This window comes from Pipistrellus kuhlii, unplaced genomic scaffold (genome assembly GCF_014108245.1).
Source record: "Pipistrellus kuhlii isolate mPipKuh1 unplaced genomic scaffold, mPipKuh1.p scaffold_m20_p_11, whole genome shotgun sequence".
Classification (NCBI taxonomy): Eukaryota; Metazoa; Chordata; class Mammalia; order Chiroptera; family Vespertilionidae; genus Pipistrellus; species Pipistrellus kuhlii.
In genome coordinates, this window is record NW_023425416.1 from 36,348,825 (window position 1) to 36,376,577 (window position 27,753).

Below are 27,753 nucleotides of genomic sequence, written 5' to 3' on the forward strand. Positions count from 1 at the left end.
AGGTAGCAAAATTTGAGGCCTGCTAGTCTATTGGGTGTATGACCTCAGTCCCTTCACCAGAGCGAAGGCATCTTGCCTACATACTCTTGTTTTCTTTATTTTCAGTTTAACTGCATATTTCCTTTAGTTATTAAAAAAAAAAAAAAAAAAAAAAATATATATATATATATATATATATATATATATATATATATATATATATAATTGAATTTTTATAGAGAGAAAGGAAGAGGGATAGAGACCTAGAAACATTGATGATGAGAGAAACATCGACCAGCTGTCTCCTGCACAACCCCCACTGGGAATGTGCCTGCAACCAAGGTACATGACCTTGACCAGAATCGAACCCAGGACCTTTCAATCCTCAGACTGATGCTCTATCCACTGAGCCAACCAGTTTGGGCTCCCTTAGTTCTTGAGAGTTTATCTTCCACACTTAAATCTGGCTTCACCTGTCCTTCAGTTATCTAGTCAAGTAGAGGAGACAGGTCAAGAAGACAGACTAGGAAAGAACTAAACGCAAGGGAGTGTGGGATAACTGTGACCTAGAAACACAGAAAGAATCCTCCTAGAGACTCAGCGGCAGCTTCACAGACGAGGGGGCCTGTGAACTGGCTTTTGAAGAGCATGCAGGACTTCAACAGAGGAGGGCAGAGATAGGAGACAGCTGAACTGATATGTCTTAGGAAGAGTGTTATCAACTCTACTTGTAAAAGGCACATAAAGGAAGATAAACATTAGTCAACGTTAATGCTAGTTTCTATTGTAATGATTGTTCTTACTTTATGTTTTAGGAATAGAATCTGTATGATTTAGAGGGCAATGGTCCTTGGGAAAAAGCTTTTGTTTCCCAGTCTCCCTTGCATTAGTTTGCTTGTGTAAATAACTTCTGGCCAAGGAGCTATAGCAGAAGAAATGTAAGGTAGTTTCCAGGAAATGGAAAAGTCAGCTGAAAAAGAAAGCTAGTGCATAGCATTTGCTCCTTCATTCCTTCTTCCTGTAGTCTGGAATGTGAATACGATGGCTGGAGCTCCAGATACCACCATGAGGATGAAAGTCATTCTCTAAAGATGGTAGAAAAATAAGTTCGAAAGAATCTAGGTGCTTAGCCTAAAACTACCACAGCATTGCCATCCTAGTCTAGACTGTCCACCTCTGGATTTCTTTTTCCCTCAAGATAGAGAAAATGCTTCCCATTTATGGGCCTGGGAAGCTGCTGGAAGGGGTGTCCTTATTGTGTTTACCAAGAAGGAAAGCTGCTAGCCAGTAGCAGGTCAGATACGTGGAAGTACAAATCCCCAAATGGCTGGACAAGACCTGGCCTTTAGGCTCTGGGATTGAGTCCGTTTTGGTAGAAATTGAAACTCAAAGTCCTCCTCCTTCAAAACATCTGTACTCTGAATTTGTCTCTACTTTTTTTCCCCCTCTCTTTTAGTATTTAATAAGAGCTTTTTGACAGCTCTAGCCTATTACAGCTCTACTGAAGGATATTAAAGAGAGGCTTTTGTTCACAATCCAACACCAAGCCGAATTTGCTTTGATAAAAATGTGCCTGAAAAAGTGACAAGATTATTGTGAAGCTTAAGTAATCTAATCTAATGGGAAGTGGTTCACAGTGCAGGCACTGTATGGAGTAGAGGTAATGTAGGAAACGGGGACAGGGTGTTACTAAGGCACAAAGACAATGTTCAGCACAGCAAATGGCCTGCGTTTAGGTTATGTAAGTGGCGAAAGATGGGAATAAAAGCAGTCCTGTGCCATGTTATGAAGGACCTGTACGTCTTTAAACTTTATCTTGAAACCAAGGGTGATTTCAAGCTGGGTTGGGGATTGGAGAGTGGGGTCAGGTGACATGTTTCTAATTCTTTAGAATCAATTCCTTGACTGCTATGTAGACTACGAATCGAAAGATCAGAGTCATAGAGATCTTGAAGAGAGATACTCTGGTTTCTGTTTTAGTGATGAGAACTGAGACCTAGAGAAGTGAAGGATTAAGAACTTTCCCAAGATCATGCCGAAACCAGTTTAGCTCAGTGGATTGAGCGTCGGTCTGCGGACTGAAAGGTCCCAGGTTCGATTCCAGTCAAGGGCATGTACCTTGGTTGCCCTGGAAGGGGGTGTGCAGGAGGCAGCTGGTCGGTGTTTCTCTCTCATCGATGTTTCTAGCTCTCTATCCCTCTCCCTTCCTCTCTGTAAAACATCAATAATATATATATATATATATATATATAACTTTTCCAAGCTCATAAGGCTGATCGGTGATGATCTGAATGCAAGTTTATTTGGCTGCAAACCCTTCACCTTTTTTTTTTTTTAAATAGTGCCACTAAGAATATCAGCTTTCCATGCAGTAAATCTGAAATAGTTATTTACATTTACATCTATGTTCTCTTAAAATCAATGCATAAGTTATAGATAAAAGTATAATGCTTATTTCCTGGATATTTAAGTTAATTTAGGGGTCCACAATAAACATATAATATGTTGATTACTAAATTAATGAATGCGAGTGGACAGTGGCTGAATGACCTAAAATTATAATCTTCCAGATTGCTAGTTAATATGCATTTTCTCCATGTAAACAGGATGATGAGGCAGAATACAGGATGTGGCTATAAAATATGGCTTCAGTTTGCTGCCCTTATGCCATTAATAGCTTACATTGGGGCCCAGGATACTGTAGGGCTAGGATGACCTGACATACAGTGATTCTTCATGGTTTGTCCATTGCTCTTTTTGAGGGGGTCCAACCATGCCAGACAAGGACATTTATATGCTCAAAATATTTCTAAACATTCTTGCTGGATATTTAGTTAATGAAATTCTCTCTTTCAAAAAATATATTTTTATTGATTTCAGAGAGGAAGGGAGAGAGAAAGAGATAGAAACATCAATGATGAGAATCATTGATCCATTGCCTCATGCATGCCCCCTACTGGGGATTGAACCTGCAACCTGGGCATGTGCCTTGACTGGGAATTGAACTGAGACCCCCTGGTTCATAGGTTGATGCTTAATCACCAAGCCACACTGGCTGGGAATGAAATTCTCTCTTGTATATTGAAAATAATATTTGATCTGATTTCAGCCTAACATAAAAATTTGTTTAATTTAAGCTTTCAAGTAATGGATTATAGGACCTCCAATTCCTAGATCCAGTTGTGCTATTTTAAGGCCTCTCTTTCACAGCATTTCCAGGGGGATGAAAGAGTGTTTATTAAGGATTTGAATTCTATCAGTGTCTTCACTCCCTGCTTAACTTGAGGATTCTTGGATTTTTTTTAAGCTTTATTGATGTATGATTGATGGATAAAACTGTAAGAAACATGAAGTGTACATCATGATGATCTGACATTGAGGGAAGATTCCTCCTACCTGGCTAATTAGCATATAATTAGCAAATTTCAATTGTACAATACAGTGTTACCAACCTTGGAATATCCCTATAGCCCACAAACAATATGCCACTTATCTAAATTTGTCTATAAGTAGTTTTATCCCATGTTCAGGGTCAGCCCTTGTCAGGCTGGGAGGGAACTGACATTTTCCCTCAGGGCACTGTGGCATAGCCTCAACAATGTGGTGAGCACTGATCCTATTGTACAGCACACAACCTGATAATCTGCACAGTGGTATGTGGTAGTCCTGCTCCTTACTTTTTCTCTCATCCACTTTTCTGCTGTCATCAACCTTTTCATGGTCTCCTTCCATCCCCAATCCTTCCATTGCCTTTATTAGACCTTGTTAAAGGAGAAAGGAATCTGATCTAATTCAGATTCCTTTGGAGATGCTAGAGATCTGACAAAATATCCAGCCAGCAGGTTTGCATTTTGAAAAACCATAAAGGGCAATGATGGGATTATAGGCACTCAGGGTGAACCATGGGACATGTCTTGGGGGGAAGGGAAAGACTTTAAATTCCAATGGTTACCTGTGATTCTTTATAAGGCTGACTCTCCCAACAATAACTTTTCATCTTCAATGCAATGTCAGTAAGTTAGCCATCCACATTGTACCTTATTTTGTCTGAATATTGGTGGAGAGGGCACAAGGTATCACTTGACCTGGCTGGTTTGGCTCAGTGGATGGAGCATTGGCCTGTCAAGGGCACATGCCTAGGTTGTGGGGTCAATCCCCAATTGGGGGCATGCAGGAGGCAGCCAATCAATGATTGTCTCTTATCATGGATGTTTCAATCTCTCTCCCTCTCCTTTCCTCTCTGAAATCAATAAAAATATATTAAAAAAGAGATATCTTTACTAAAGTTACAGGCCCTATGCTGAGTGCTTAACATCTATTATCTTTCATTTTTATGAAAAATCTAACAACCGAATATTATTACCCCATCTGAATAAAGTAGACTGAGACAGTGGTTAAAAATTTTGCACTGAACTGGTAAATTAAAGAAGTCACCCTAGGCCTGTCTGAATGTAAAACATATGATCTTAACATTTAAAACAATTACACAAGTTATTCATAAATATATTCTTAGTATAGAACAATTTTGAATGCAGTTTTATAACTTTAATATTAGCATCACCCTTTATTCCACTCTTTCAACTTTAAGGGATCTGTTGTTATAAGGGTAGTATGCATTAAGAACTTTTGCTATGCATATTTGTGCACACACAGCTAGAAAGACTTTTAAAACTGCAAATGGGATTATACTGTGCTTTATGCATGATTGTTTCTCCATTATGTATTCCTAAAACCACCTCTTAAAAAAATCTTTTAATTTTTCTAGTAGATGCTTCAGATATACCACAATTTTTTGGGACCCTGCCCTATGGATGGACATTTGGATCATTTTCAAAATTTCAGGAACAAAAACAAAGATGCAAAGAAAACGATTGAACTCAGACCCTTGGGGGACTTGTGTGCGTATTTCTGTGGGATAGATATTATAAGAGTGACGGCTGGGTGGAAGCATTGTTGTGATACACTGCTAAATTGGCCTTGGAAAACGCGTGGGCCATCTGCTCAACGGAAATGAAAGTTGGATAAAACAGCGCGTTGGATTTCTGATGTTTGCCTTTCTTTGACATTGCCTTGTTCCCAGTATTTCCATCCCCACCCCCCACCTCCACTCTAGCTGATGGCTTCTTTTGCCCTCTACCTGTATCTGCCCTGGCCTACTTACAAGGTGTTCTTCCCTGCCTTTGCAATATCAAGTCACAGGGCTCTCTTGCATAAGCCAGAAGTGGATAGAAAGCACTTATTCCCACGTTGATGGCTAAGGCTCCTGAGTGCCCTTGAAGTATATGAATCACACTGGTGCTCTCAGCTGAGACTGCACTCCCTGATGTATGGTGAGTAGGAGCACAGTGGAAAGACGAGATGGATGAGCAGCTGGGCATACTGGTGAAAAGGTTCAAACTTTTTAATCCCCCATTTTCTAAAATATTCATTTATCTGAAGATGTCCTTGTGTTTTATTTAAGGACAAAGGTAGTTATCACCCACAGAAAATGTGCATGTCTAACTTGAAGGATTATAATACGTATAATGATTTGGCTTTATGTCTCTCATTTTTAGAACACTTTGTTATTTTGGTGAGAATTATACATCACTTAAAATTGTCATCGTTGATTTGATTCATTCTTTTCTCCATATGAAGAGCATGAGCTAATAGTCTGCCCCTTTGCTGACATAAGATATTGTTTTAAAAAACACTTCAACTTGTCTAAATCTTGGAGACTGGATTAATAAATTATAGTATATCTACAAGCAAGAATAACCTATTGCCCTTGAAAGCCAGGTTTCAAATAATATTTAATGACAAGGGAAAATGTTCATGATATACTGTTTAAGCATTAAAAATGGTATACCTGTCTTTCTTTTGTTAAGTTGTTTGAGTTCCCTGTCAAAGTTGGAGATTAAACCCTTATCGGGGATAACATTGGCAAATATGTTCTCCCATGCAGTGGGCTTTCCTTTTTTGTTGTTGATGGTTTCTTTTGCTGTGCAGAAGCTTTTTATTTTATCTCCAACATTTACAGGGAACCCATACAACTTAACAAAAGGAAAATAAACAGCCCAATAAAAAAATGGGCAACAAACCTAAATAGATACTTGTTGAAAGAGGATATAAGGCCAAAAGACATATGAAAACATGCTCAAAGTCACTAATCATCTGAGAGGTGCAAATCAAAACAACCATGTGGTACCATCTCACACCTGTCAGAATGGCTTTCTTCAACAAATCAATAAAGGACAAGTGCTGGCGAGGATTCGATTCAGAGAAAAGGGAACCTTATGCACTGCTGGTGGGAATACAGACTGGTGCAGCCACTGTGAAAAACAGTATGGAGTTTCCTCAAAAAGCTAAAAATGGAACTCCCATTTGACCCATTGATCCCACTTCTGGGAATATAACCCAAGAAACTAGAAATACCAATCAGAAAGGATATATGCACCCCTATGTTCACAGCAGCACAATTTACCATAGCTAAGATTTGTAACAGCCTAAGTGCCCATCAGCAGATGAGTGGATTAAAAACTGTGGTACATCTACATAATGGAATACCACACTGCTATAAAAAAGAAGGAATTCTTACCATTTGCAACAGCATGGATGGAACTGGAGAGCATTATGCTAGTTAAAAATAAGCCAGTCAGAGAAAGATAAATATCATATGATATCACTCATTTGTGGATTATAATGAACAACATAAACCAATGAACAAAAACAGATCCAGAGACAGAGAAGCATCAATAAGACCACCAAACCTCAGAGGGAAGGTAGGGAAGGGTGGGGGTAATGGGGAGAGATCAACCAAAGGACTTGTGTGCATGCATATAAGCCTAACCAGTGGACACAGACAACAAGGGGGTGAGGGCATGAGTGGGGTGGGGGGGGGGTCAATGGGGGAATAAGGACACATATGTAATACCTTAATCAAGAAAAAAAAAATGGTATGCCTAATATGTTTCCAAGTATGTAAAAAAACAGATATGCACAGAAAAAAAGACTAAAATGTAATAAAGATTTAACCCTACTTGTCCTTGGAGGATGGAATTACAAATAATTTTCAAAAATTATTTTTGTTAAGCCATTAGAAACTTTTCATAATGAGAGAGAATAACTTGTTAGTGAAATTATTTTGACAACTTTTCTTTGGCATCTGAGACTCAATTACCTTGATAAAAAACACAGAGCAGATCTACAGAGAAAAGTCAGTGTAATCACCAGGTTGCTGCTTTTCTTTTGTTTGATGCAAGCAGGGAGGTGGGCCAGTCTTGCCTTGTTTCTCCCACCAGGTTCCAGTATTTCTGGAAGGTCCCTGGTTGACATCAAGGACAAATATCGAAGTATGGAGGTCTGACTATTTATCTGGGCTTAGCAGGGCTGGCTAGAGTCAGCTACAGGAGTGCCTGCATCTGCTAGGACCCATCCTGTGGGTCTGGGGGGACCCTGTGGTTTCTGGAGAAGAGTTCAGGAGGGTGTGAAAAGGCCAAGTAGAGAAGTCCTGTACAGCATAAAAGCTTAGAGGAGGATCAGGGCTCCAGGCAAAGAGAATCGGATTCTCAGGAGGATTCAGGTCCCAGAGGGAGGTGTTACCAGGCAGAGTGATGACATATGATAGAACATCTAGTTGGCAATTAAAATAATAAGCCAGGACTAAAGGAAGGCCCAATCAAGAATAGATAGACTCAGGTGGCTCCCCAGGTGAGATGACAAATGCAAGTTTCCCCAAAGTCCACTAGGTGGCAGATCCTTTCCTATACTAAGAATTAAGAGTCATAGTCTAACGTTCTTCCTGATACTCAGATTCCTGGGCCCCTTTCCAGAGCTTCCAATTCAGGAGTCTGGAGTAGGGCTTGAAATTCTGCATTTCAGGTACTGCTAGTGTCACTAGTTGGTGAACTGTGAGCACCACCCAACGCATCGTCTCAATCTGGAAACAGAGGAGGTCAGCAGGAGAAGGATGTGGTCCTCAAGGCCAGCTCTCAGTTAAAATCGGGACAAAAATTCTAGGAGGCATAGCATGAAGATAGAGGGTGGCTTGGGGAAGGGAATGAGTCACTTGCTTCTGGCTGGATATAGTGTCTGGTACTAAATCAGATTTGAATTGCGGTCTTTACAGCAGAATGAAAGGTCTTTAGAGATCTCATTCCAGTTAAATATGCTACCAATAAATTTCATTAGAATGACTGTAGCAGATAGGAGCACACATATATTCAGAGTAAAAAGAAAGCAGAATTCAGACCAAAATGAAAAATAAAACATTAGATGCATTATAAAAATAAATCTAAAGAAAAACACGAAGAACACTATGAAGCACAAATCAGTGATTCTCAAATTATTTTAAAAGAAATATCCTGTTTATTATGCCTCAATACATGGTTCTACAGCAAAAAAATTTACGTAGCTCTGGCCCCATATGACTGACAGGCAGGTTTGATAATACCCAACTGGTCTATACCCTGTTCAGTGAGGTGAAAGTATTGCTTATGCATCTGAATGTCAGTGGCAAATTGCTTTAAAGATTTTTAAAAAGATTATTCTCAATTTCTGCACTTGCATCAACAGAGTGGGAAAATCATAGTCTGCAGAAGGATCATAGTCCACAAATCACACTTTACGGGGGCACTGGTTTGGGAGATGGACTTGTGTTACCTAACATTAAGCAGTCAACTTGTTTTTTTGGCTTCTACACTACAGATCCTTAACTTTTTGTACCCTTGATGGCCATTTAGATCTTATTTGTTCCATTTGGGGTCCCTGAAATGGGATTACTTAGATGTTCATTTAGCCCCACTGCTATTTCTTCATGCTAGGACATCAAGGATAGTGTCCCACACATGTAGGCTCTGAATAAACACTGGTGGGACGAATGAGTGAAATTGCAGCCCAGATCTGAGATATCAAGCATGCTTGGGGGCTAGAGATATCCAGGAAATAAACTTCCAGTATAGACGGACATCAAAATAGAACTCTCCTCACAGTGACTATATAGAGGCAAGTGAGCAGAGCAGATGGAGAACAACCAAACTTCCAGTATAGACGGACATCAAAATAGAACTCTCCTCACAGTGACTATATAGAGGCAAGTGAGCAGAGCAGATGGAGAACAACCAAGTTAAAAAAAAAAAAAAGAGTGACCAATCACATTGTTTCCTGGCCTCACTGGTAATAGGTGTCCACTGTGAATGTCTGGAATTCAGTTAATATGGTTCTTGGGCCATGACAACATAGCTTTCCTGGTGGCATTTTCATACTGCACCAAGGCATTGGCTCACATCCATGCCAAGGTGAACCCTGGTTAGTTTGAAAACTACAGGAGTATTAACCTTAGTTGGTTTCCTTTTAATACTGGAATTTTGAAGGACTTTAACATTTACTTGTAATGTCTTATGAAAGAATTCTCCAACATTCAGCAATAGAGAACTGAACGAATGCAAAATCAACTCTAACCTCCTTGAATTGTCTTGTCCCACCCACATTACCCGTCCTTACCAGGCACACAGTGTAGCCTGAGGAATTGATGTGATTTAATGATGCAGAACTAACAACAATGATTACAATAACAATGATAGCTGCTATTTAGGGAGCACTAAATGGGAGATATTAGACTAAATGCTTAAAAACATGATCTTATTTAATTTGATCAAGAATCACATAAGTTTGCTCAAGAACAGAAATTTGGAAAGACTAGTATTCTAGCCCAAATATGTCAGATTCAAAATGTGGTCTTAACCACTGTATTATATATGTACTTAGGGTCTTGGATCCAATAAAGATGCTTTCCTTTTGCTTTTAAGGTATATGAACAAATTGAAAAGTGTATGGTGTGGGGGACTGTAGAGATCCAAGGCCAATATATCTCATAAATGATGGAGCAGAGATTGTCCCTATGATTGAATAAATGAATGACTATAGCTATCAATTGTGAATAAATAAAAATTAGCCAGTGAGTTTCTTATATCAGGAGAATACTGCACTTTCTGTTGGCATTTCACTGTACACCAAGGACTGACACAGCTTTGATGCCAGTTCATAAAATTCAAAGACACAATCTAGTTACAAATTCTAAGGCTAAATCTCAATTATATTTCAAACAACTGTGTACATACACACAGACACACCTGTCCTATAGCCTGATGTATTTTGCTCTTTTTTCTAAATATCTCTTTCAATCTCTCAAATATCCTAAATAATACAGATAAGGGACAAACACAAATCTTTACAAAGAGAACATGGATAGTTTGGGCTATTCTCCAATCAGAGCTTATACCACGATTTTATTGTTATTTTTAGATATTCCTATTTTCATCTGAAAATGTGTTCACTCAACTACCCAGGTCAACTGGTAGTTCCAAGGAGTGATCAAATTGTTTCCAGCAAAACTAAAGAACAATCATTTTTCATTTAGAGGTGTAAATATATGTGTTTCTGTCCCAGCTACAAGAGTATGCAAAAGTTCTTCATGGCTCATACAGAAGAGTCTTTATAAACTTTCATTAACATATCTTGTATGTGATTGCTAAATATTTTTTAAAATATATTTTATTGATTTTTTACAGAGAGGAAGATAGAGGGACAGTTAGAAACATCGATGAGAGAGAGACATCGATCAGCCGCCTCCTGCACACCTTCTACCGGGAATGTGCCCGCAACCAAGGCACATGCCCCTGACTGGAATCGAACCTGGGACCCTTCAGTCCGCAGGCTGATGCTCTATCCACTGAGCCAAACCGGTTTTGGCATGATTGCCAAATATTTAAAGACCCAATTAAGAATTTTATCATGAGTCAAAATTCTTAAATAAAAAATAAAAAATAAAAAGCCTTTTTTTTTAAGTGCTAAATTGAGAAAGAATGGGAAATTATATGAACTTGGACATTTAAAGACACAAATTGCTTTCTTGGACATTTAAAGACTAAATTAAGAAGCAAAGGGAACTCTAAGACAATAAAGCGATCAGCACAAAGACATCTGTCAGGGTGGAGGCGACCTCAGGTAAAGACCAGTTAAGTCAAATGCAATCAGGAACTTAGGCCAGTTTAACATATTTCTTATGAGGTGACCACCTCCTAAAACCATAATCTGGCCTTTCAGGATGATGACACAAGGATTTAATGAGTTAAAAAAAACACACCAAACACTCACAACTTAAAACCTCTCTTTAGAACATGAATTGTCTATTTAGTTTAAAGGTAGCCTCGGAGATCCATTAGCTGCTGGCACAATTGGGAAAGAATCATACACACGCACACACACATGCACACACATTTCAAAGCAAGTGCTTCTATAATGATAGCAATGTCTGTTTTTACTCAGATTTGAAACAGAATGAAGCCAAAACTAACAACCTTTCTGCTAATTAGAGAAACGCCAAGTGCCCCAACCCAACACGAAACTAAAATTAACTGCTTTCCTTTGGAACCCACTTATTTATGTTTAAAAGAAGATTGGGGATAAAGAAACTTCATAACAGAATCGTTGGGGAAAACACATGGGCACTGAACGGTGGAATACAGGAAGACTAGCCACACGGCTACGATGAAGAATTTTTTTTTTGTCCTTGTTGAAACACTTCATGTGGTCTAGTAAAAATCTGCTTACCTTTACATTTCTTCTCTTCCGTTTGAAAGGTCTGGGCACTTGGGACACCCTGATCATTCACATCGTCATGGTCCAGGTGGAATATGGAGCTAGCCCAAGTGCTCTGGATGAGATGTGGCGATGTCTGTTCATTTTTCAATGTGCTGTGCCTCTCCGAATGGCTCTTTCTATGGAGGCAGGCTTCAGACATTCCTACTAGCTTCCAGTCGTGTTCGTGGTCTGGACAGTGCTTCGGTTTGTCCCAGGCAGGAAGGCCATTTTCTGGAGGGTTGAAAAATACATGATGATGAGCTGTTGGCATTGTCAAGGTTTGGTTGAGATGCACTTCTGGAAGGCAACTTGTTTCTCAATTCTTTTGGGCTGACGGCATTCACATGCATCTCCATTTGACGGCAGTGATAAGACGCAGAATTTGTCAGCCTTGGGCATAGGGCCACCTCGGTTGAATTGCCAGTCAGACTAATCAACCCATTCCCCCTTATGTTTAGTTCTTCCCTGGGAAGGCTGTACTTTCACCAGTCTCACTTCCACGGCAGTGTCCCAAGAGCAAGTTCACACCAATTTATGTCACTGCTTAGGTGACCATTTGAGGTTAGGAGGGTCAGGGCTGGTCATGAAGACTTTTCAGATCCTTAGGACATAAAATACCCAGGATTCAGCCTTGTTTGACTTGGGCTTTTCTCAGGCTGACCTGAGGGGCACCCTGTTACTTAAGTGGGACATGTTCACGTGGCTACCTTGAGTGACAACTATGTTCTCCTTCTACCTCTAATGGCCTAAAAGAAGGAGGCTGGATCTTGTAAATGTTTTCACTGTAGTCTCAAATTGGTGATGAGATCGGATGAAGGACAGCAGATGGTACTTTAGTTTGGGGTGAATTAAGAGCCCCAATGATAGACTGATAAACCCTAAATCTCTTTGGTTGAGGAATAGGCAATTAATTATTGATGTACAATATATTATGTTATTGGTTTTTTTTTTCTATTCAGATATGGACTGGAAGTTCAGCCCTCTAAAATATGAGGAAAAAATATAGAATGAAGACTTTTTCACATTAACCTTCTCTAGTGAATTTTACCCCCTTAATAAAGATATACTGTACATGGGTAACATGGATATAAAGTAGAAAGTAAAAACTAGCAAGCTAATACACATATTTGCATAGGCATACACATTAAAAAATACAATCCATCTAGTCATCCATATTTCCAAAAATTCTTGGAAATTTTAAGAATTTCTGTAGAAAAAAATGAAATGGAGGTTTAAACCCTCTCTAAAGCAACTAGATGTCTTCAGTTGATACTCTTCAGGATGGTTTCTCTAAAAGCGTAATCTACTCTCAGTCACTTTTGGAAGTTACATTTATTCTCCAGGGTCTTCAGATTACTGTGTGAAAATCCTGGTACCCATACACTCCATTTCTATTCCAGGACAAGGCTCTGAACAACCACAACAATGAAGTCCTACACATGATTTCTTTGTCACAGTAAATGGAAATGCTGTGACTCGAAATATCCTACCTTGGCTAGTAAGCAATAATCCCTTAAAAAAAGTCATACAATATGATAGCTTTTGGATGCAACATTTGCTCTTATTCAGAGAAGAGCACTGAAAATGCACTCTAAAGAGAGCTGCTAGGCGCTGTAGAGGTCAGTGAAACAAACATGGGTCCTTTCTCCTTAGAGTTTATATGGCATTCTTCAATGCATGGTCTGGACTCAACCATGCCAGCCACTGGTACAATTACAGGCACTTATGCTCAAGATCCATTAAAAGAAAACAGATTGAGATCTTGGGGGATTGTATTGCATTTCAGACTCAACATATCTATGTAGAATTCATTCAAATACCTATTATCCATGAGGGTTTGAGGTTTTCATGAGCTAAGTATACAATTACTGAATGCAAGAGTTAATTCTGGGCCCAAAGAGATTAATTTTGTTTCTACAGACAGAAAAAAGCCTTTTCACCCATGCATGTTTCTGCGATATCTACTTGATTTTCTGGGACTCTCTACGTTCTCAGTAAATTGCATCTGGTTTAAGCAATGTTAAAAGTCATCATGCTATTTTGTAAAACCAACACTTCATTTTTTTTCTACAGAAATTCTTAAAAGTTGGTATTAATATATCTGCCTTAACAGACATTAATAAATACAGCCCAACTGGGTCGTCACTGCTCCCGAGTGAGGAGAGCTAATGAACAGACTTGGCTGAGAGATGCTGAAAGGGACTCCACTCAAGGGGGCAATTCCTCCTTAGAGTATATACAGCCTTTCCCCTGGGCCAGCAAGAGCGGTTTTTTTTTCTTCCTCTAAGCAACAGAGGCTGTAATAGAGAGAAGGTAGGGGATAGGATTGCCTTCCATTTTCCTAAGAAAGGAGGCTGAGATTGTTTGGGAAAAGGGTTTTATTCGTGGGAGGCATTTATGGGCTTATAATTACTGTCTGTAATTACATTCATGATAATGATATTTAGTTGCTTAATTGGCAGGTTTATTGGTTGGGGACACTGCTGGGAAACCTGGGTCTGAGAAGTACTGATTGGGTCCTGGGAAAACTGCGGATTTATTTTTGATTTTCATCCTCCCCAAAACAGGAGTGTGTATGTGTGTGTGTGTGTGTGTGTGTGTGTGTGTGTGTGTGTTTATACAATTCCTATATAGTCCCAAGGAAGGAGATGGCACCTGTTACACCAGACTCCTTAAATCCTGCCTATTGGGTATGCTGTCATTGGGTCAAATATAAGTTACCTCCACATACGTTTGCTTGGTAATAATGGTTTCCAGGAATTTTCTGTTATTTCTATGTCCAATGGTTATATTCTCTGGTTCCACAAAAACTTAAACCAATGAGATATATTTTTAGAGATTAAATTATCAAAGATTAAGATAGTGATTCTCAAACTCTGGTGAGAATCAGAATCACCCATGGTGCTATGAAAGACCACAGAGAACAGGCTTGTTGAAGTAGGATGGGGCCTGGGCATTGGTATATTTACTAAGTCCTCCAAAGATTCTGATATAATAGAGTTTGAGATCCATGTGGGTAAGAAAATCTAAGGTATGCAGACAAATTATTGGCAAGTTCTGGATAAGGCTGCAATGTCCCTCTCAGACTCTAATGTTTTACCATCTTGAAGTAAATGTGTTATAAGGAAAAATTCATCAATTGTTTAGAGATCGTGTAAAGCATTAAAAGTCAGATGTTAATTGCATATTATCTTATAGAGTACAGGGATAGATTTAACCAAATTTCACTAAAAAATCCTGTTGTTTTGAGCATTAGAGACACAATGTACACAGTAGTAGAAATACATTTTTTTAAAAGGGTTTTTTTTTTCTTTCTTTTTTTTTCTTCTAGAAATAAACGTATCTTGTTACTCAGGTGAAGTATAAATCCTTTGCTTCTTAATGGATCCCAGCTAACAACTGGCTGTTAGTACTTCAAAGTCTAGATATCAAGACTCTTAACAGTCATGATGCAAATTAATAAATAAGTAAAATCAAAGAAAATAACAAGGTGGGGACATGTGAACTATTATAGAAATAATTTCTACATATTGGCCCCTGTGTCTGGGGGAGTTTAGATGGGAATGACTGCATTTGCATATTCTAGTGGCTTTGAATGACACAGTACTGCTCCAAAGGGTTCTTTTGTGAAGGAGACATAAGCATAAATCTCATTAACATAACTACCTACAGCCTATCTCTGGAAATTTCATTAATGATGATAGAAAATAAATCTGTCCATCAAAAAAGGGAGAATTATATGAACATATTCAAGTATTTCAGGACACCAAAGCAAGCTGTCACCTTAGAAAAGCGCCAAGGCAGAGGAAGTAGGATTAAGACAAAGGGGTCATAAAGGGTCAGCTGAGTAGGCAGGGATTTCAAGGCACTCATTCTAAGAGTGTTTACTTTGCATGAAAAGGCCATCAATATTAGGATAATGTGTATATAAAATGCTTTGCAAATTCATGCATACAGGGAGTAGGTAGAATTAAAACACTGTGTAGGATCAGGCTATTAAATATGATGTCTCTAATTTCCACTTCAATTTTTTTTACTTCAATCCATACGTCTAATGATTAGCCTTGTTGAATTCTCAGACTATGTACATATCACCCTACTTTTATCCGTGGGGTCATGTAGAACAGGAGATGAATATTTGGGTGAGCATTTACTATGGATCAGGTGGTGAGCTAGACACTTATTCATCTGCATGAACACCCCAGGAAGTACATAATGGTATAATTCTTGATTGACAAGGAACCTAAAATTCAGAGAAGCACTTCATCTGCTCTTTCATATTTTTCCTACTGGCTAACAGACTCGTCTCATTATTTGGCTTAACTTCATGAGTGGCCATTGGCCTATTAATAGCTATCATTTGATTAGTACTTTGAAAGTTCTTTGTTAAGTATGTTTATTGTCTTATTCAATTTTCCCAATATATTCATTTATATTCACCACTGGTCTCTTAGCTTTCACTCTCAGCCACCGCCAATCAATTGTCTGCACAACAGCCCAAATGAACTTTTAAAAATATACATTACAGCATATTTCTCAGCTGCTTAAAATCTTCTAATGACTTCCCATCAATATTGGAATAAAGTCCTAAGGCCCAAGGACTTACCCCTCCTTCCTGCTGAGCCCTTCTTGGAGGGGCTTTGCCTACCTGGGATTCTAACCTGTGAAGCTGATTCCACCACAGTGTCATTGCAGAAGCTCTTCCCTGTGCTTGGGGTACCCTTTCCCAGTCCTTATAGAACCTTATAATTTCCTTTTTTTTTTTTTTTTTTTTTTTTTTTGGTGACAGTGTCTACCCAGCACAACATCTTAATTAGTATTTATGTCCCCTAATAATCTGGGAACTTTGCAAAGAGAAGACAACATCCTCAGCACAGACTCTATGCCTCTTCTTATCTTAAAGCTAATGGTAAGTAACAAGGACTCATCACTATTAAAATCAGTGCAATGCACATTTTCTACTCTGAGTAGTATTATCTTCCCTTATCTGCTAGTGCAGTGGTTGACAAACTCATTTGTCAACAGAACCAAATATCAACAGTACAACGATTGAAATTTCTTTTGAGAGCCATCTTCTAATGCCACTTCTTCAAAATAGACTCGCCTAGGCTGGGGTATTTTGTGGAAGAGCCACATTCAAGGGACTAAAGAGCCGCATGTGGCTCATGAGCTGTAGTTTGCCGACCAGGGTGCTAGTGCAAATGAAAATGGTTTTGCTTTTTAGAAACAGGACAGTAAGCATGATAGTGCTCTGCTAGTCAAAGTTCAAATTCTGGCTTTTCCACTTGTTAGTTGTGTGACTTTGGGCAAACTATTCTCCCTCTTTAGGTTTCTCTCCTAAATATCTATGACTAGAGGCCTGGTGCATGGATTCATGCACTGGTAGGATCCCTAGGCCTGGCTTGTGGGGTCTGGGCCAAAACAGGCTCTCCCAACGTCTGCCGAGGGGTCCCAGATTGCGAGAGGGCAGTTCTCAGGTGATATACCCCAGAATAGGGCTCCCTTCTCTCTGGTTCTGGGTGCATCACCTGAGAACCACAGTTGCCAAGTCACCACAGCTCAGCAGCTCCTGTGTTGAGCATCTGCCCCCTGATGGTCATTGCACATCGTGGCTACGTTGTACAGTCCAACAGTTGGATGGTCACTTAGGCTATTATATATATATAGATGCTTGTCTCTATTTCCTCTATTAGGCAAGACTGTACCATGTCCTTGCCTATATTGTGTTGATGGTATTGTGGACAAAAAAGGAGCCGCCTGACAAGTTCAGGAAAGGCCTGCATGGCGGTCTCGCAAACTCAAGAGACCTAAAGTAACGCCAAAAGATGGTCTGAAATTAGAAATCTTTAATTAAAAAGCAGTTTCTAGTGGGTAGTCATGTTGTAGGCAAGTATCTTCCTTGACAAAGATCTTTATTGAGCCTATTGTCTTTTTGCATCTAAGATAACATACTTGTGAAACATCATGGTAACTTGTAACTTCCCTTTTTCCGGACCTCTTAGGGCACAACCAAATGGGCCTTCATGCCAGGAGAGAGCCCACAAATTCCTTCATTGTTATTGAGTTAATTGTTGACTGTTAACTATCCTGTACTCGTCAAGTAAAAGAAGTATGTGTCTATTATTTTAGTTTTTATCCAATCCCAGAGATTTCCCCTGCTTTGCTTTCTCCTGCCTCTCTAATCTATCACCAGTGGATTTCATGTCACCCACTTATGTCTCCTCCTTTGACTATGATGTATAAAACAAGATGAAAAACTGCCATTCTCCGGAGCATTATCCCAATACATTGAGATTCCACTTCCCCTCAATTATCGACAGTATGGCTCAAATAAGCTAACAAAATTCTTTACAGGTTTGAATATTTTTTATGTTAACGGTACCCGCCCCCTCACCCCCCATTACTGGACTCTAATTAACTTAATCTTTCTCTCAATTCCCGCAGCTATAGGCACTCACATAACAATGCCAAGAAGTAGGTAGTGTGTCTGTCATTTTAACCAATGAGAAAATAAGGGTGGGGAGAAGTTAACAGATGATTCCCGTGTTTCTATTTGGAGTGTGTTACAATATGTTGTAATTACCAGTTCACCTGTTTAGGTTTGTGAGATCCTTAATAGCTGGGACCCTGGCTTGTTTAGCTATGTACCCCAGCATGTAGCCTGGGGCCTGGTCCATTAATGAATGCTCACTGCCTTGAGAGGAATTTAATTAAACTCAGCAGCCCTCTGCATCTCTCTCCCTCTCATTTGCAGTCCAGTGGGAAACAGGAATCAATATTTCTCCTCTTTGTGCTTGTTCTATGCTCCAGCTTCTCAGATAAGTGCCCTTGCTCATTACATTCTCTTGGTCCCATACTGTTTCCGCAAATTGTCTCTTTCTTCACTTCTCTTCTTTCCAAGTGCTAAGTGTCTGAGACTATTGGGTTTGAGAAGAAAATGCTACCCCTTTATTTAGGTTTTATTTGAAAATTGATGGATGGATGGATGGATGGACGGATGGATGGATGGACGGACGGACGGACGGACGGATGGATGGATGGAATACTGAGGAGCATGTAATGTGCTCGAACATTCCATATATCGATAGGAGTGTATACTTCTGGAGACTGACTCTGCTGCTGTGCTTCAGAGACTTGATAAACTCGGATCTGCAGAGGCCCTTGCTCAGCCGTTGTCTGGTTACATGAACTGTGTCCTCAGAAATATTTCCTTGTAGGCACACTCTTGCAAACTTAGCCTCTTTGTTCAGGTAGGCTGTTTTCTATTGCTATATGGTTTTGTCTTTCTTTGACTGGGCACCTGCCACCTAATTCTCCCTCTTGCTGAGACTGGCCTTCTCCGGCCCTGTGTGTGGCTGAATTTACGTTTGCTATCGCCAAGGGTTTCTCTAGTTTCATTGGCAGGGTTTCCCAGTCCATTAAGTGAGTGAGATCTGGGCGCTGCTAAGAGAGAAACAAATCTTTTCCTTATCTGGCTGCTCCAACTTCTCCAGTTTTCCTGTCTATCCCATTAGGCAATCACCATCCTGATGAAAAACAATCATCAGAGCTATAGAAACCTCACATAATTATTCTGAAACTAGACGCTACCATGATAATATCTTGATAATAAGTTAAAACCATTCAATTTTTTTGACAAGTGTGCATTTAGAACCCTTAAAAAAAAAGTTTAGTGTGAAACACAGTGAAAAGATCATGGTGGAAATGCCACTTGGAAGTTCACTGCATGAAAACATGGCGGTGACCACGCTCATGAGCAACACCTTATAATTATTTAACCACATCCGAAGGCGTTGGCTGCTGGAACACTGACCAGAGCCCAGAAGCCTGGGAGAGTGCTCTCCAGAGGGCACAATGGACTCCTCCCCCTGGAACCAGCGCTCGGTTTTCCATAATTCATACCGATTGGATCAGAGAAGCCTCAGGTCGGATGACTCAAACTTGGAGGTAATTACTCTAAAGGCCGGGGCGATTCCATTTAGGATATTAGAAAAGCTACAGCTGTTGCAGACACATTCCTATTAAAGAGGCACAAATGCACATAAAAGGGAACAGATGTTTGCTGCCAGGATTAGATTTCTCCTGCATGAAAGTTCAGATCATAATATTTATTCTTGTTGCCAATCTGAACCCACATTTTTGAAAAAACAATAAAACAAAACAAACCCCAAAACAAAACACGAGGTAGCCTATCAGAGCGACCCCATTTTATGTTCCCAAGCTTGAAATACCCCTCCCAACAGTAGGAAATGCATGGGAATCTTTTCTAACTTTGGAAACCTGAACTGGGGCATAATTTGTGGATAAAGAAGAAACGTTGAGAGGTACAATTTCTCAAATGGAAAGACCCTCTGTGACTCTTAGGTGGGCAGGTCAATGTTATACATCACACTCTAAAGGAAGTTTCCTTACTTGGCAGGAAAGCACACATAGTCTTTCCATCACACTCAGGGATTAACAACATGGACAAAAATATACGCTGGCATCAAAGTCTACAGATTCCCCTTCACTACCATTTCCATTGGTGTATTTTTGTGCATATAAGTAACTATGCAGAACTCATTTAGGCAGGAAACACTTCAAGCTGGGAAGGCTTCTTCCTTTTGTTCAGGAGCAGAAATGCTATCACAGCATGCACATCTCCTCATTGCCTCCAGCGGGTAAGCTTTGAGATAGGCCAGGACTCCTTGAGAGAAGAAGCTTCCGGGCTTTTCTTCAGGCCCTGAGAATATCGTTAAAGCCATTAACCCACACATCACGAAGTGGGGTCCTAGTGGTATGAGAGCCCCTGGAGGGTATGTTCCCCTGGAGGGTCTGGCTTAGCAGCAACCATACAGTAGAGTTTTTGTCCCAGAAACAGAAATGGTGTGGAGGATTAACTTGTTTCCCCACCTCCTGTCTTGTGGAAGAGAATGTAGCATTGAAGAAGGGTCATACTGCTTGGTGCCACCTATACTATGATGTTTTTTCAGTTCAGGAGAATCAAGAGAAGTAGGTGGGATTTCTATTATCCTTTTCATACCTTTTATTATTTTTTAAAACCTTTTAATTGCTTAAAATAAGACTGGTCAGCCTGGGGCTGGAGAAGGGTGTCTGGCAATGGTTCTCCATGGGCCAGCCTCTCTCCAACCTGCTTTCCCCCATCAAGGGCTGGGTGTACCATCTTGTGTCCTCCATTCTCAAATGGCTGAGTGTCCAAGGCCTGGTTACTGGAAGTGCAGTTGAGAATCTGCAGCTCGTTAGAAATGCGGGATTTCTGGCTCTAGAACTGATGGGTCAGAATCTGCAATTTAATTAGATCGTTGTGTGATTCACGTGCACATTGATGTTTGAGGTACTGTGCTACAGACACAGTCTCCATTTAAAGTAGATAGAATTTGTTAAACATGTGGGTTACCCAATTTAAAATATTTACTATACAGAGAGAAGATCTTTCCTATTCAGGAATCAGAGGGGAAAGTAATGTTGGATGGGTTGAAGGTAAGGAACTGAGGATGATGGGTATTTAATGTCTTTATTTCCTAAGTGATTAGCTGATAAATTTGGTTCATTAAATGGAAAAATCCCAAATGCCAAGAAATCTGATTAGAATTTCATCTTTTTAAGATTTTCCCATCTAGAGACAACCAGTGAAACAATAAACAATAGCTAATATTTAATGTATACTTCCTATATGCCAGGCACCCATTTTGAACACTTTAAATTCAATCTTCACAAAAACTCTGTGAAGTAGAAATATTATCCTAATTTTTTTTATTTTTAAATATATTTTTATTGATTTTGTACAGAGAGGTAGGGAGAGAGAGAGAGAGTTAGAAACATCGATGAGAGAGAGTCATTGATCAGCTACCTCTTGCACACCCCCTACTGGGGATATGCCCGCAACCAAGGTACATGCCCTTGACCGGAATTGAACCCGGGACCCTTCAGTCCCCAAGCCGACGCTCTATCCACTGAGCCAAACCGGTTTCGGCTCCTCATTTATTTTTAGATGAGAAAGTGGGGCACAGAGAGGTTAAACAACTTGCCCAAGGTCACACAGTGACTAAATGATAAAGTCAGGATCTGAACTCAAAAAGGTTTAGCAAACCACATCAGCCCTTTAGCTGCTTGTAGGAAATCAACACAGAATAACTTACATCAGTGGTTCTCAACCTTTCTAATGCCTCAACCCTTTAATACAGTTCCTCATGTTGTGATGACCCCCAATCATAAAGTTATTTTCGTTGTGACCCTGCAACAGTTCTGAACCGCTGCTGTAGAGCCTAAGACCATCGAAAAACACAGATATTTACATTACGATTCATCACAGCAGCAAAATTACAGTTAGGAAGTAGCAATGAAAATAACTTTATGGTTGGGGGTCATCACAACATGAGGAACTGTATTAAAGGGTCGAGGCATTAGAAAGGTTGAGAACCACTGGCTTATATGATCATCAAGGCAAAATAACTAAACTCTATGGATTAGAATATATAATGAGAGGCTTGAAAGAAAGAAACTAAAGCTCAGAGTGGTCACTTTCTTACTCAAAGTCACCCAGACAGAGGAAGAGCTGAGATGGGTCTTTTGATTCTTTGTTCCATGATCTTTTAATTGAAAGCATATTGTTTTTAGTAGACCACAAGGATTTATTGCTCAATCTCAACACTGTTCAAATTTTGACATTTTCACTCTATACCTCAAAGACTAAGAGCTGTTTTTCTAATTAAAATGTCTTTTCTTCCAGTAAATTTATCAAACAAGAGACAGCTGTGCACTGAGTGATTCTGTTTCCCAGAGTGACTGCTGGTGAAGATTTTTCAAAAAGTTAATGTTGCCTAGCCAGTGTGGCTCAGTGGTTGAACATTGTCCTGTGAACCAGGAGATCACAGTTTGGTTTGATTCCCTATTGATGCACAAGCCCGGTTTGTGGGCTTGATCCCCAGTGTTGGGCATGCAGGAGGCCGCCAATCAGTGATTCTCTCTCATCATTGATTTTTCTGTCTCTATCTCCCTCTCTGAAATCAATAAAAAATATTAAAAAAAAATATTTATGGTGGTATGTACTCTGCCTCCAAGTGGCCAAAAAACTTATAAAATGGCAAAAATAAGCAAACAAGTAGAACATCCAAGCTAACAAAGAATTGATTTGTTTTCTAGATGCCCATCTGAAAGGTTAAAAGGACAAGAAATAATTTAGAACTGACAAAAGGATGACTTCATTTTGAGTCTATGAAAGTGACAGCTAACCCATGTAAAAGGCCTACTATGTGCCAGGATGCATACTGTGTTTTTCTCATTACAACAATGGTTGTGAAGGAGGTATTGTCAGCCCATTTCACAGGTGAGGAAACTTTAGCTGAGAGAGCTAAAGATGCTGCCCAAAGTTACAGATAACCAATAGGAAACTGTTTTCATAACCACTGTATTCCATTCTACAGGCAAGACAATTGCCCAGAGAAATGAATAATTTTCTCACAGGTCACAAAGCCAGTTAAAAGGCAGTGCGATGCCTGGAAGCTTCCTCAAGATGGGCCAAGCTGCCCTGATGGGAAATCCTATGGAAATTCTGATAGGCCATCCCTTTGCAGAAATACTGCTTTGAGAGAGATTCATCTATTTCCTCAGGAAACTTGGCTTCAGAAAGCAAAATCTCTCCTCAAAAAGAATGGAGTCAAAGGGCATGTTTGTTTAGAAATGTAAGAAGGACATTATGTCCAAATGATGTGCCTGATTTCAACCATAAAACTTTAGTGCCTGAGAACATTGATGCTGAGAAATTGAAAGGCATGATTTTTTTAAGGGAAAAACAAAAAGGTCACAGCTTAAGATACAAACATTTACAGCTTTATGAAAGTCTGGCCTATTTTCTGACCAAATAGTAACCAAAAGAATGAAAAGTATTGGGCTATTAGCTATTATCCTGTTTGGCTGCCATATGTCCACAGATGACAGCTTTGCAGAGCAAACTGAGCTACTGAAATCGTGGCACCAAAGTGATCCTCAACCTAAATACATGTTCTCTTTGCCATGTTTATTTAGAATGATGTGGCAGGTAAAGTGGAATGAAATGATCCAAACTGGCTACCCCAAGCAGAATGGGCAGTGTACTCCTGGGACTGACTCATGTACAACGCCCTAGGGTTACATTTACCTGGAAAGATGAGAAAAGGGTGGGGGTGGAGGAAGGACACTGCCAAAGTGAGGAAGGAACTTCCTATTAATATATGTCACCTCTGTATGAGGGTAATCTAGTGGATCCATATATTGATTCAAAAGGAGATACAGAGACTGTAGTTATCATGAGTGTCTATAGGGCTGTCCTAGGCTGGCAGTCCTCAGCCAGGTGTTCTGCCTTCCTGGGGACAGTTGGGAGTGTCTGGAGGCATTTTTAACTTGAGTGAGTGAGTGAATGTGTGTGTGTGTGTGTGTGTGTGTGTGTGTGTGTGTGTGTGTGTATGTGTGCACCCTACTGACATCTAGTGGGTAGTGGCCAGGGATGCTGCTAAATACAATGCACAGGCCAGTCCCCACAACAAAGACGTGTCCATCCCCAAATGTCAGTAGTGCTGGAGTTGAGAAAACCAGCTTTATGCAAAATTGTGAGGTGACAGAGTTTCTTGTGTTCTCTGATTCAAAGTGCACTTCCTCTGACCCTATGCACTGGAGTTCCTTTTTATTTATTTATTTTATTTTTTTTATTTTTATAGATGCTGTTATCTCATTCCCATAAACCAGTGGAACTGATTCTAGGAATTAGTCTGATTGAATTAATATATTCTGAGGCAGCAGTCGTCAACCGTGCTCTGAAGTATGAATAACTAATAGATGCAGCACTACCAGGGACACCTGTATTTTAAGTGATTCACTAATTTAATATGAACTCAGTTCCAATCTGTGAAATTTTAGCAATGGTGCCATATTAACATGGACACTTAGTTTTAGTAGGTGGGAAAGCTGGTGAAATTGACAAAGCATTGCTCATCTTTTGACCTTATGATTTACATAAGCAAATTTGTGATGTGGTTTCACTGGAATATGATCATAAATACTTTTTTTTATTACAAGCAATCATTTACAGCTGGTACTGATCACAATAGCTTTCCTGCAAGGAAAGAAACTTACTGTGCTCCAAACAGCCTTATTTATTGTCTCTTTATTACTAATATTGACTTATAGGTTTTCTTATGATAGGGCCCAATGTTAGGTACTTGAAATTTCCCTGCTACCGTAAGTCCCAAGCTGTCTTCTATCTGAACTGCTGTGGACCTAATTTGGATGGCAGGTGAATAGGCTTTTATTTAAAGCAAGTGAAACAGACACAGCATGAACATGAACAAAATAATTAGTAGCAGGGATGTACTTTAGAGCAGCGTTTTTCAACCGCTGTTCCGCGGCACACTAGTGTGCCGCGAGATGTTGCCTGGTGTGCCGTAGGTGCAGACAAGACAAGAATTTTATAATTTTTCACTATTTTGTTTACTTAATATTTCATAATAAAGTAATTATAAAATACTTTCTTTGTGTTTATTTGATTCCTATTCAAGAGAATTACTTTATATATAGTCAATATAGGCACAGAGTTAAATTTTTTAACATTTTCTAATGGTGGTGTACCTCGTGATTTTTTTCATGAAATAAGTGTGCCTTTGCCCAAAAAAGGTTGAAAAACACTGCTTTAGAGTAATATATTGTCATTTAAAGCCTTAGAAACATAAAGTTTTTATCTTTTTTTATGTCAGAGTATGATGATGCCACATCAAAAATGATCCTCACTTGGCAAACTCACACTGAGTTGACTTCATAAATCATTGTATATTGTTCCCCATTTTACCTTTGTTTTCTGACCATCAACTAGGGTCATGTATGCCAGCTTGTTAGTATGCAGCAATAGTCCACGCCCAGTTTTTAAAGGCAAATTACCTAGCTCAATTGGTCCTCATGCATTGGGCTCTGAGTACTAAAATTCAGAGAATAGTTGGGGCTACAGGAATCTTAGAGCTCACCCCTGTTCAAACACCTAATTTAAAGAAAAGGAAATCGAGGTTCGAAAAGGTGGTCATATTTGATCAAGGCCATCTGGACAGTTAAAAGCAAAACAGTTATGTGCCTTGAGTACTCCAAGAGTTTGGACTCCTAATATAGAGTACCATCAGAGCCTTCCGCCTGACACAGGGAGAGCTGAGACAGTTCAGGATGAAATGGTGAAGTCAGGTAGCGCTCACCTAACAAGCTCCTTATTTCCAGAACAAGCAGCCCCAGTCTTCCATTGCTATAGTCTGTCCTCAGGATGAAGATATCTGCTGATTATTTAGGATAATATTGATAGAATATTGGGCTGAAGCATTCAGAGGATTCCTTGTGCCAAGATCGTTGGCAGACTTTCTAAACCAGTTCTGGGGAATAACAAACGATAGATTTCCATGTTGTGGTGGGCAGTTCTGGCAATATGGTATGATGTGAACAAAGGGAATGGAGGACAGTGGCGAAATCTATGAGTACCAAGTAGACCAGACCATTAGAGAGAGAGAGAGATAGAGATAGAGATAGAGATAGAGATAGAGATAGAGATAGAGATAGAGATGAGAGAGAGAGAGAGAGAGAGAGAGAGAGAGAGAGAGAGAGAGAGAGGCGCGAAAAGGCTAATTAGAAAGTGTGTTTGGTGAAATTATCATTGGATGAGCCAACCTTTCCCAGGTCCAAGAGCCCCATACTCTGGCCAATTTAGTTCTTGTCCTCTTGGTCAGTGCATGTGGAGATCAAAGGCCTTTTCTCAACTAATTTGTCGCACAATAAAAATTCTTATGTTGGGCTGGGGTTTGACAGGGTCAGGAAGCACATCATATTCTTAACCTTGAAAACTTGGAATCTTAAGCAGGTCTCTTTTAATTAAACATGCTATGAACTGTGTAGTTTGAAAGGTGAGAAATATACCATGGCTACAACTGCCCCTGTCTGGAAAGAGACATGAGACCAACCACAGGTCTGATCAATATATCCTGAGTTTTCTAAGAGTGAAGTGGCTAAGAATCACACACAAAAGGATCTTTGGAAAATTCTTGTCTGAAAAGGCGAGAATGATATAATTAGCTGCATTGTGGAGGCAGGCCAGCAGCAAAAGGTTTGTAGATGCTTTCGTAATAGGTTTTCAGTGGTGGTTTCTTTCACAAACATCCTAAAGGGATACTTAAAATGGATGGACAGTTCTCAAGGACCAGACCTGGAAAGTGGAACCAGGGACCCACTTCTGAATCGCACGCTTATGGCTATTTGATTATGAAATGGGTTGTTCAGGAAAGCTGGTGGCATTGGGTTACGGAATGTATCAAATCCACCCTCTACTGTATTTGAAGTAAGATAACAGGACAGCTGCATTTGTCTCCTTAAGCTTTTCTGGCAGGGATGGTGCATTTGGCCTGGAGATACTGAGGAGATGGTGGTGGTTGATGATGGCATCTACCATTTATTACTTGAGGCTAGCAGTGTTTCAGCCATGATGCTGAGCACATTTATTATTTATTTTAATCCTTACACTAATATTGATATAAAAAATGATTACCTCCATTTCACAGATGGAGAAACCGAGTATTAAAAAAGGAAAAGCGGCCGAAACCGGTTTGGCTCAGTGGATAGAGCATCGACCTGGGGACTGAAAGGTCCCAGGTTCAATTCCGGTCAAGGGCATGTATAATACATTGGTTGCGGGCACATCTCTGGTAGGGGGTGTGTGCAGGAGGCAGCTGGTCGATGTTTCTCTCTCATTAGTGTTTCTAGCTCTCTATCCCTCTTCCTTCCTCTCTGCAAAAAAATCAGTAAAATATATTTAAAAAAAATAAAAAGGAAAAGCAACTACCCAAGGTCACAGCTAAAGAAGTAGAGTCACAGTGGACCCGAGATGGATCTAACCGCAGGCCTGTGCCCTTGGCCCCTCTGTCACATTTTAAAGGTTCAGCAATGCAGATATGGTTTGGGGGCATTAAAAATGGTTGGTGCAGAGATGACTAGAGTGAAGATGATATATACTTTCCTGGTTCAGAGACATATTGTCCTCATCATTTTCCTGGCACCCATGCCATCCTGCACTTAAAAGAAAGACATAAAAGCAAATAAGGGAAATAAAACAGAGCCTCATAGAAAGGATGAAACAAGAGAGTAAAAAGAAATAGGCAGGCT

At 39.8% G+C, this 27,753-nt stretch overlaps 1 protein-coding gene across 6 annotated transcripts in view; it reads right to left on the reverse strand.

The window, feature by feature from the left end:
* Positions 1 to 27,753, reverse strand: part of THRB (thyroid hormone receptor beta) — a 285,578-nt gene that overhangs the window by 39,420 nt on the left and 218,405 nt on the right. For 3 of the 6 annotated variants that reach the window (XM_036431621.2, XM_036431619.2, XM_045579324.1), the window contains one exon: positions 11,569 to 11,829. In XM_036431621.2, the coding sequence (XP_036287514.1) occupies positions 11,569 to 11,758 (190 nt within the window). In that variant the 5' untranslated portion in view covers positions 11,759 to 11,829. Of the gene's footprint in view, positions 1 to 11,568; positions 11,830 to 27,603; positions 27,663 to 27,753 lie in introns of all 6 variants that reach the window. The other 3 variants (XM_036431617.2, XM_036431618.2, XM_036431620.2) reach the window with 2 other exon arrangements.